We start from the raw sequence: 10,997 nt of genomic DNA, 5'->3' as shown, positions 1-10,997 counted from the left end.
GTTGCGGGAGATGCATGGAGCACACGCTGCGGTGTGGCTTGGGGCGAGCTGGTGTGTGTAATGTTGCTCGCCGCCCGTCTCCTGCTGCCCAATGGAGTGTAGAAATAGCGTGCTGCGGGGAAACAGGACGGTGTCCTGCTGGCCAGAGGGCGCGGCTCTGCCGTCGGAGATCTCGCAACAGCAGTTTGTCATGCTGGAAGCGAAGGGGAAGGTGGTGTGCCGGCTGCAGGGTGCTCCATCCCAATCATCTCCCTATTCTGGACCGGCGCGATCGGGATGGAGCACCCTGATCGGGATATAAACAATAATATTTTTAGAGAAGCTCTGAACTATGTGTTTACATGTACAAATTATGTGTAAAAGACTAGGTTTACAGGTACTAGGCCTTGTGACTTTTCTTTTAATAAAAGAGATGCATTCTGTACATGTAACAGAAGAGAAAAACTAGACCTACAGGGGCTAGTACCCTGCAGATTTCTTATTTAGAAATGGGAGAAAACTGTGAGATGCCCGCGGAGTCCAGGACCCGAAGGCGCGTGGGTAGGTGTGGACATGCACCTAGCCAAAATGAGTGACACTCGGTTCTCTTGTGTACATGTAACAAATCTGGAAATTCCATGAGAAAACTATTATCGCATTGTCAGTTAAAAATATAAAATGGCAATGCATTGCAGATGGTAAAATAAAGAATTTAGTATTATATCTGAATTTTGAAGCACTATTTCCAAATATGATGTAACTTAATGAGGTTCCATAAATGACCTGGGAATTCATCCCAAACCAGCTTTTTAAAAATAGGCTGGTGCAGGCAGCTCTTTTTTGAAATCAAAATCGAGTATCAACTCATGCAACCTTCGAAATGTGTTTTGTGTCAACAGTTTTTAATATCTTTTGTTGAGGAATTTAAATGAATGCTGAAATGCAGTCGGCGATTAGATTTTTGTCTGCACTGCAGTCCCTATGTGCTTGCAGTCTTGCAGACAAATCAACTTGACAGGTGCAGGTTTTCATGTGATGGTGATGCTATACAGTCTCTGGTTCCCTTTTCCTGTCATAGCGTCATTATCTTTTACCCCTAATGTTACCCACTGTTGACCACATGCAAACTTGCGAGGTTTATCTCAATATTGCATCTGATAGGCTGATATGATGTTCTACTCGTTTACAGAATGACAAGGAACTATTCCTGGAGTCACTTATTTGCAGACTAGATGATGACTGCGATAAGCTTTTGATCTGCAAACTTGATTTGGAATGCAAGAAAGCATTACATTTTGACACTGAAGCCAGCGTTACACGAGTGAGTATTTGTGGTTTCATTACTGATGTATTTTTACTATGTTGAGTTTATATATGATTTTTTCTCTAATGTGCCATTCTTAGATTCAAGTAAAAAACTGCCGGGTTGCCATTGATACTTACCGAAGTGATTTTCCTCAAGCATATACTTACGGGAGATCTCCTTTTCCAGCTCTGGACGGTTTTATTGAATCTATAGCTTCCTTTGGAAGTGTCTCAGGTTTTTGGTTCTTCCTCACAGATATCCTTCTACTCCCTTCATCCAGAAATATGAGGCACATGATTTTGACCAGCAATTAGTCCAACTATATGTAGATTATCTGATACAAAATCGATATCGGTGAGAAGTGCTTTTATACTACGAACCATTGATGTTGATCTTGTATCACGCAATCCACATGCTACTGAACAAATTCTTAGCCAGAAATAAATCTTGAGAAGCGTTGCACCTTCCATTTCTGGATGGACTATTTTTGTTTGAGACAGTGGTTATTTTTCTAGCATACATTTATGTGTTATACAAGACTCAGTTTCAACAGGTTTGTCTGCCTCCGGCAGTCTATTTGAAATTCTGAAATGTGTGTTTGTGGGCAGTCCTGTCAAAGAACATGGTTCCACAATATGCCTATAGTACCCTGTTCTTCAGAATAAAAACCATTCAATGGCAATATAACCTGAGTGTATGCTGTCTAGTTGTGTGCTGCTGCTGCCTTGGTGCTGTATGAATACGGCACATTGTTACACTAGCATGCTGGCCATGCAAGTGACACTACCTTCAGTTGGAAATGTGTCTAACTAAGCCCCTCTACAGTAAAATAAAAAAGAATGGTTTCTGGTCATTAATCCTGAACTTTTGCTGCGCTGTTTCATTTGCTGAAGGCTTCACAGCATTGGTGTTTCCGCAGATAATGTTGTAATATATTTTTAGGAGATTATTTCTTATAGTATTCTTATTTAATTAATTTTATGCTGAAAGCAAATAAATGCTGCATTTTGGGAAATGCAAGTCTTACTCTTTCATCACTACTTAAACATTTATTTATTATTGCAGGGAAAATTCGATGCTGGTACTGGTTTTCCCAAGATGGTTTAATGATTTATAGCATGTCAAGGAGTAGATACTGTGAGCATATTGGAAGAGAGCATAAAAGCAATCATGGTAACATTTTACCGTTCTCTGTATATGACTTTCTTGCACAGCAGTGCATTACTTTGTTGATGCTGCTTGCAAATGTACCATAATCAGTTAGTTGAGAAAATACCATAAGTTTATACTGTACTTTATGTATGCTACTACAGTGTTGTTTGGATTTGTACCATCATGTGTTCACCCTTAATTTACTGTTAGCATTTTTGCAAGAACAAATGTATAATGGCCATGTGCTGCTGCAACAAATCTTTTGTGTTATGTTCTTTGCCTTTAGTATACAATATTTAACCAAATAATACTTGACATGTTTGTTAAGCATTACAATCATCTCATGTTGTGTTCATCTGCTAGTTCACTCTGCTGCAAAATCATCGTAAGTGCATATTATCATAATTTTCTGTTAATGAGGATGCTTGAAGTAGTTAGCCTATAATAGCTGCAATGAATTTTTTTGCAAAAAAGTATTCACAAACCCTACAGAGTTGATCAAAGTAGGAAACGTTAACTGCGTGTCGGTGACATGTTTTCAGTTTAGATGAATACTTGCAAGCAACATTGCCTGCACATGTAGGTGTGTTTTCTGAAGTTTGTCACTACTTCATGTTAGCATATTAGCTAATCACTAATCCTGACTGACGGTGCACCAGTTATGTACATTGTGGATTTCCAAAGAGCTGCGTATTACCAGAAGTGTTATGACCCTGATTGTCGAGGTAAGAAAGGAACACCGATTGTTCCAGTAACTCTCCTTTTTCACTATAATCGTTTCCTCTTAACACGAGTGCTTTGGAATGAACAGGGTACCGTTCTCCACTGCGTGCCGTACCCTTAGATGTGATTCCTGAGCTCACCACCTCCATAGCCGGATCAGCCCGGAGAGATTATCAAGGGAATGTTGTAGAATTCAATATGGAAGGCGGCGGAAACGATGCTAACTCTGTTATGGGGAGCGGGGAGGAGGAGGATCCTGATTGGTGGGAAGAAGCGGTGAAGTTTGCTGACAGTGTCGAGAATGTCGATCATGCTCCTCCTGCATCTTGTAACTTGGTTAGTAGTTTGTGTCGCTTCTCGCTTTTGCTGCCCCAAGTTGGTCGGTGGAAGTCATGATCCCTGATATGTGTGTGTATGCGCAGGAGGATGGCGGCTGTGATGATGCTGACTGGTGGACGGATGTGGAAAGGTTTATGGTGCAGATGGAATCACAGGGCGATGCATAGGAAGGGTTCTTGCAACCACGGTTACTGAACACGTTTGTTCATGGTAGATGTAGATGTAGCTGCCATAATAAGCTACATAGAATGCCTGCCATTTGGTTCGCAGAATCTGTTGAGGGGAGCGATGTGTATTTAATTGTTTGACAAGGTAAATTGCAATGGTAATCCACAGATGAGCCCAGGCTCCTCTCGATGAACAGTAAATTCGAAAAAATAGCAAAAGAAAAATCTGAAGTTTTTAGGCATCTAAGATGCTTGGATGTGCTAGAAGCGTGCAAGTTTCTATTATTTCCAAGAAACAATGTGATGGTAAAATTTGAGGAGGGACTAATGGTATTGACATAAATTTCCTATTATTAAAAGAAAAAAAAAACAAATTGGTGTGTACAATGGGAGGCATGAACGTATAGGGTTGCTCTAAGTTGAGTTTGTTTTTCTGAGTTAATTTGATAGGTACCGTTGCAATTCTAGCAAATTTGAGAAAAGTTCCAAAGTTTAAAAAGTCCCACTCCAATTCTCCTGTATGTCCATACAGTCGATAAGACCAAGGAGAGGAGTCAGGGAGCAGGAGAGATTTTCTTTAGTTTTTTCATATATTTTTTCCAATACACGATACACTTGAATATTTTTCAAACACATGATGAATATATTTTCAATACATGTTAAACATTGTTTCAAATACACATTGACCATTTTTTATGAATGTCATGTAACGTTTAAAAAATATTAATGGGAACATTTTTTTGCATTGTATAAACATTTTAATAAATATTCATGAACATTTCTTTTGAAAAATGCGTGAAAATTTTTAAATATCAATTTTTAAAATGTATGTGAACTTTTTTTAAATGTCACAAACATATTTTTGAAACATGTGAATATTTTCTTAATGTCATAATTTTTTTAATGCTATCAATATTTTACACTATTATATCCCTTTTAGAGATTGAACTCAATTAATTTTTGAATTATAAGTATTTACTAGCATATTAAAAAAGACAAATGTAAAATAAAAGAAAAAAGAAGAACAGGACGAAACAAAGAACGCATGCTAACAAATTAACGCTACGGGGCCAGCCCACTCTGCGGGAGGGGGAAACGGGTGCTTTTCTGTTTGGGCCAACATCGGGGTGGTAGAGGGCCCAGGTGGGCGGTGCCGCCCTAGCGCGGGCCGCACACGCAGCGTACCTCAAGGCCCATCTGCCGTCTTCCTAAACCCTAGCACCTCTCCCTTGCTTACCAGCCGCCAGAGCCATCCATACCTCCTCGTCGCCACCGGCTCTCCCTTCCTCCTCCTCTCTCCCTCCCTCCACCGGCGGCGGCTCTCCCCTCCTCCTCGCCACCCCACCCCGCAGCGGCGTCGTCGTCGGCGGCAAGATGCCGAAGAAGAGCAAGAAGAGCAAGAGCAAGCGGGTCACGCTCAAGGCGAAGCACAAGGTGCTGCGCAAGGTCAAGGAGCACCACCGCAAGAAGCGCAAGGAGGCGAGGAAGGAGGGCAAGACCGGCCGGAGCAAGGTCGAGAAGGACCCCGGGATCCCCAACGAGTGGCCCTTCAAGGAGCAGGAGCTCAAGAACCTGGAGGTGCGCCGCGCCATGGCCATCAAGGAGCAGGAGGACAAGAAGGAGGCCCGCAGGGAGAGGGTAAGCAACCACCCGCCTCTGCCGTTAACTTCCCTGGCGTGCCGCTACCAATTCCTCAGTGTTCGGTCGGTGTCATGAGAGCAAATTTGTAGTCGTCCTTGATGATCTAGTTATTTTTTAGTGTCAATTCCCTAGGTGTCATTAGATGCTTGCTTAGATAGATTGGTTGGCTAGATGTTGAGAGTTGATTTCCTTCGCGATGTCTACCTTCAGAAGTCTGTTATTAATGTTCACAGAAGTTGAACAATGATCTCAAATATTGTGGCCTCCTCTTTCAGGCTAGGAAGAGAAAGCTCGGAATACCCGACGATGAAGACATGGCTAATGACAATGACGCAGCAGAGGTGACTGCTGCTTTAGCGGTGCCTAAGACCAATGGTTAGCTTCTTTTCCCCCATTGCCGGTGTTTTTCGGCCTACTGCTTGCATGAACATTATTTACTAAAGCTGCTGAATGTGTCTCCAGACCATTCAGAGAGAGCCTTCTACAAGGAGCTGGTTAAAGTCATCGAAGCTTCCGATGTGATTCTCGAGGTTCTTGATGCAAGGGACCCACTGGGCACTCGCTGCGTTGACATGGAGAAGATGGTCAGGAAGGCTGATCCAACTAAACGGATTGTGCTGCTTCTCAACAAGATAGGTATAGTGTAACTTTTGATGACTTTATCATCAGTGTGATCTTTCCTGTCTTTCTGCATCTTATGGTTATCCTTTTTGTCGATTGTAGATCTTGTCCCCAAGGAGTCGGTAGAGAAGTGGCTTTCATATCTAAGGGAGGAATTGCCAACTGTTGCATTCAAGTGCAACACTCAAGAGCAGAGGACCAAGCTGGGATGGAAATCGTCAAAGCTTGATAAAACAAGCAATATCCCACAAAGCAGTGATTGTCTTGGTGCTGAGAACCTGATTAAACTGCTAAAAAATTATTCCAGGAGTCATGAGGTATCCTATCTTGATGTTTTTAGAGATGACCGGAGACTGTCTTTGTTTGTGTGTATTTATCTAGCTTCATTTAGGAGTTTCACCTGTGTTCTTAGGATTTATAGTTTTCTTATCTTATTTACATTGAAAATTCCATCCTTTATTAAGACCAAATATGATTTGCCTGACTTCATGCTATTGGATTTTGTCCTTTTGTCTTGTTGTCCTGTTCCATGGAAGCCATATCAACATTGACAGACAGATTTATTTTCATGCACGCACCTAAATTTTCTGTGTGGACTGTTTAATCTCGTCGTGACATTTTGATAACTACTCCTGATTTTACAGTGGTCCTGTGCCTAAATTTAACTATTGGGGTGTGCTTGCAGCTCAAGTTGGCAATTACTGTGGGTATTGTTGGCCTTCCTAATGTTGGCAAGAGCAGTCTAATCAACAGTTTGAAGAGGTCCCGTGTGGTTAATGTCGGTTCTACTCCAGGGGTTACTAGATCAATGCAGGAGGTTCAGTTAGACAAGAAGGTGAAGTTGTTGGATTGTCCTGGTGTTGTGATGCTCAGATCTACCAGCAGTGGTGTGTCTGTAGCTCTTCGTAATTGCAAAAGAGTTGAGAAGATGGACGATGTAATCACTCCTGGTAGGTGTTATCGTGCATTATCATCACTCAAGCCAGCTTTTAGATAATTTATATTCATCCCAGTTACTGTACTTGTAGTTTACTTTGCTGATACTAATCTGACAACAAGCTAGTACGGTAGTATACCTGGAAATGCATTATCCAATGACTTACTCCATATTTATTGCATTCTTGCAGTTAAAGAAATCATCAGTCTTTGCCCACACGAGAAATTGCTGTCTCTGTACAAGGTGCCAGGCTTTACTTCAGTTGATGATTTCCTTCAAAAACTTGCTACACTCAGGGGGAAATTGAAAAAAGGTGGTATAGTGGATGTGGAAGCTGCTGCAAAAATAGTGATTCATGACTGGAATGAAGGTACAATTGACAATTTATCCTGTAATTGTTAATTATTATTTGTTTCCAAGCCATCTAACCCTCTTGTTATTAGGCAAGGTACCCTACTTTACACTGCCACCTAAAAGGGATGTTGTGGAGGACGCCAATGCGGTAATTATCACAGAAGATGGAAGTGAATTCAATGTTGATGAAATTTACAAAGCTGAGTCTTCATATATTAGTGGTCTAAAATCTATGGAGGAGTTCAGTCATATTGAAATTCCATCTAATGCCCCAGCAGAGATTGATGAAGCGATGCTCGAGGTATTTCTTACAGCTACAGTGGTCTTCCTTTAATTAAAACAGCAATGTTATTATTGTAGATTTTTGTAGTCAGCTACCCCTTTCTTGACAGTATCCTACACTTTAGTTCCTACATATGCTTGTTTGGCCATGTTCTAATTCTAACTAAGCAAGTTATAAACTGTAGACCTGTCAAAGGCTTTGGTAGACAGAAAAGAAGCAGGCTTTGGGTATCTCTTGTGTTGGAGACGTCTAAGTTAACTTTCAAGTTGCATATTACTAGTACAGCTAGATGATATTTGTCTTGCATTGAACAGGATCCCCTGACGCAGAGTGCGCCTGTGAAGGACGAATCGATGTCCGACGCGAACGACCGTGAAGGAAGCAAGGCGGCGGCGAGTGGTGGCACGCAGCACGACAAGCTGTACACCGCCGAGGGCATCCTCGACCCCCGCAAGAAGAAAGCGGAGAAGAAGCGGCGCAAGGGGAACAAGTTCAGTGTGCTGAATGACATGGACGCGGACTACGACTTCAAGGTGGATTACCAGATGAAGGATGCCTCCCCCGCGGACGACGAAGATGGTGATGGCAGCAAAGCCGAGGGCGAAGAACCCAAGGGTGAAGACGACAAGAAAGACGCCCCTGCTGTGGAGTGCGAGCCTATGACGAGTTGATGATGCGTCGTGAGATAAGAACCGCAGGTTTTGGGGGTGCGAATTAGTAGGTTGTATTACAACTGTATGATGTGGGCTGCCAACAATTGGCAGGAGTTTTTGTACGCCGTTAGGTTTAATGATGAAGACAGATGCAACAAATGGGATGATGCTTGTTTTTACCCCTCTGTTTTTGTTGTCTTGATAAATTAGTAATTACACGTGCACGGCTTGGACTGTCAAAGAGAGTACAAGAAAGAAAATATATAAACTGCCGTCGACGTGATGATGGCGGGCAACCTACATAGACGTGTCTTCAAACTTCTGAACCCTAAAAAAGATTGCATTCACCTGTCAGCGAAGCCACAGCCAAGCAGCAGCATCACCTCTCCTCTCCTGAGTCAGTGTCAGCCAATGGGTAGGCCAAAGCCAGCCCCTACAGATGCTTCTCCCCATGTACAAATCACATATACAATCGTGTAACTCAATGAGTAGTGAAGTTACTTGTTTTGCTCCGGTTTGTGATTCCCTATAACGAGAGCAAGGAAACCGACACAAACTCTAAGAGCAACTCTAGTAGAATCGTCATTGACAAAAATACGATGAAGACAATCGTCAAAGAACATGAAGACTCAAGAGCTAGTGGAGCGAAAGTCACAATCGCTAAAAAATACAACCTTCATATTTCACTTTTCATGTGGGATTCTTTTTGTCATTGGACACCTATTTCTTGGTAGGTGGGGACCAATTCCCACCTACCATGAAATTTCCGTCCCGCCACGTTCCCACCACGTGGGTGAAATTATGGAGTGCAACCCATGGTATCCCTCCTGTACTCCAAATATGGAGGCTGGAGACCAAATATGGAGCTCCCATTACAAAACATATGGTGATTTTGAAAGGTATGACAACTCTTCTAGAGTTTGTTTTTTGTGGTTTGTGCTACATATGACAGTTATTATGCAATTTTGGCGAATATGGCGATTCTGTTAGAGTTGCTCTAAGATCACCTTGCCCTTGCATTTCGTGTTGATAACGAAGTTCTTCGGGTATTTCTTCACGACGAAGCGCGTGGGGGAGAAGAGAGTTGGAAGAAACACACGAGCAGGAGTGGGGATGGGGACGCGCACAACATCGCAATGTCAATTAACTCGCTTCAACTACGATGACAGAGTCACATTATACAAAAAGATACAATCTCATTTTCCTTCTTTAATTGCGCTTTCACGTCACAGTTTTACTTTTGTGTTAGTTTTTTTATTCTAAAAAGAGATTTCTTCCCTAATTCCATTTAAAGAAACTACATGTCTTTACTGCCCTAACCAACCGTGTCATATGTGCGACGAATCACTCCCCTCCTCTATAGATCGTAGAAGGATGACATATTTGACATGCACAAGGATAAGCTTGAAAGAGATGAGTTAATTAATGGATATGTTTAGGGTACATCTAGATGTGTTTTAGGCTAGTCATAGTGGGAGTAACTTAGCTAGTAACATAGCGCACTTCAAGAAATTGTTGCTTATGTGGCAAGTAATTAATGAGAGGTGGTAACATAATATGTTACTGTAGCATAGCGCTTTTTAAGACAAGATGAGTCTACAAGCTAATAAATGAAGTCATCTAAGATAGAGTGTGGCGTTTTGGTGGCCGAGCACCCTGCAGGCCGGAATCTGGCGCCGTGCAGTAGAGCCCTGCGATGCGTGCACGCTTTTTTAGTCAGATGTATACGGTAGCTGCTTTTTTTTTTGAGAGAAATACGATAGCTGCTAAGTTGAAATACATCAGTGCCGTGGGTTGCTGTGCCAGAGTTATACGTGGGCCTCGGGTGCGCGCTGGATACACAGGCACGTCCTGTGCTTGCTGGGCTCGTTTGGAAACAGTGCACGTAGGTGAGCGGTGGCAGGTGCGATATTAATCCTGGGCCCACCTGGCGATGCAGGTGACTTAACGCCCGAAGGGGTGCTTCCTCCTACCCTCGTCAGTCATTCATCCCCTTCCAGTTTGTGGCTGTGCGGAGCGGCGTTTCGCCATGGATGGCCTCGAGTCCTTTGAGGAAGCAGAATCAGGGTAAGACCCAATCTCGCTCCCCTTTTCCTCGTTGCGTTGCTTGCCCTCGAGAAGGGAGTATTTCTTTGATTTGGCGTTCAGATTCTTGTATTCGTCCCTGATTTTTCTTCAGTTATTCTTCTACCTGATGATGTTTGGATCTGACTAGATGACGATTGTATATATGCTACAGATTGGTTCCTAAGGCTGATGCGGGTGATTTATTGGGTGGCGGAATCGATGTTGTGGAATCTGTGGTTGCTTCCATCCATGAAGGGCGCGGGCGCTCCTCTGATGTGATTTCTTCTGAGCCGATTGGTGACAGCAGCGACAAAGAGCAGTTCAGAGTGGTGGGCGCGAATCTCGGCTCATACAACAACCGTGGGAGCGAGGTCGTTGACGACTCGAACGATATGGCGGCTCAGAAAACCTCCTCAACATCAATGGGAGAGGAGGGAGATGCAGAGGGGGTCGTCGTCAACAAATCAAAGGCCTCCTGTTGGACTTGACGGTAAGAAACACACACTCATATGTTGTTTATTTGCTGCTAGACCAGAAATTGTACCTCCACGGCATCGCTTTTGGCCGTAGGACCAGAAATTGGAACGCCTGTAAGAAGAGAAAACACATATACAGAGTTCACCCCCATGTATAAACTATAATCCTTTTATTTCACCTCGTGTAAGCATTCTTGCTAGCTCGGAAACATGATTGTTACATTCAGACTTCATTCAGCTAGATCAACTTTTATTGATTTCTGTATCAAATGATAAAGATTGTTTTATCAGAAAAAACA

General features: G+C 42.7%; 2 protein-coding genes and 1 long non-coding RNA gene across 3 annotated transcripts in view; all 3 read left to right on the top strand.

Moving 5' to 3' along the window:
* The window catches only part of LOC119353209 (DNA-directed primase/polymerase protein-like), a 9,401-nt gene extending 5,478 nt beyond the window's left edge, over window positions 1–3,923 (top strand). Inside the window, exons 10-15 of the mRNA XM_037619804.1 lie at window positions 1,169–1,300; window positions 1,384–1,519; window positions 2,351–2,458; window positions 3,097–3,162; window positions 3,249–3,496; window positions 3,583–3,923. Of these exons, the coding sequence (XP_037475701.1) occupies window positions 1,169–1,300; window positions 1,384–1,519; window positions 2,351–2,458; window positions 3,097–3,162; window positions 3,249–3,496; window positions 3,583–3,666 (774 nt within the window). The 3' untranslated portion in view covers window positions 3,667–3,923. The remainder of the gene's footprint in view (window positions 1–1,168; window positions 1,301–1,383; window positions 1,520–2,350; window positions 2,459–3,096; window positions 3,163–3,248; window positions 3,497–3,582) is intronic.
* Window positions 3,924–4,905: 982 nt separating this feature from the next.
* Window positions 4,906–8,379, top strand: LOC119353208 (guanine nucleotide-binding protein-like NSN1). Its single transcript, XM_037619803.1, has 8 exons — window positions 4,906–5,304; window positions 5,583–5,682; window positions 5,770–5,943; window positions 6,031–6,245; window positions 6,614–6,878; window positions 7,056–7,235; window positions 7,309–7,520; window positions 7,817–8,379. Exons 1-8 carry the CDS (start codon window positions 5,041–5,043, stop codon window positions 8,171–8,173), a joined length of 1,767 nt encoding a protein of 588 aa, XP_037475700.1. The 5' UTR covers window positions 4,906–5,040; the 3' UTR covers window positions 8,174–8,379.
* A 1,713-nt stretch (window positions 8,380–10,092) lies between these two features.
* Window positions 10,093–10,997, top strand: part of LOC119358924 — a 1,965-nt gene continuing 1,060 nt past the window's right edge. Inside the window, exons 1-2 of the long non-coding RNA XR_005172333.1 lie at window positions 10,093–10,222; window positions 10,395–10,712. This is a non-coding gene — a long non-coding RNA (uncharacterized LOC119358924). The remainder of the gene's footprint in view (window positions 10,223–10,394; window positions 10,713–10,997) is intronic.

Source organism: Triticum dicoccoides, chromosome 2A (assembly GCF_002162155.2).
Source record: "Triticum dicoccoides isolate Atlit2015 ecotype Zavitan chromosome 2A, WEW_v2.0, whole genome shotgun sequence".
Taxonomy (NCBI): Eukaryota; Viridiplantae; Streptophyta; class Magnoliopsida; order Poales; family Poaceae; genus Triticum; species Triticum dicoccoides.
Note: the sequence above shows the minus strand (reverse complement) of the source record. Positions and strands in the feature narration are given on the sequence as shown.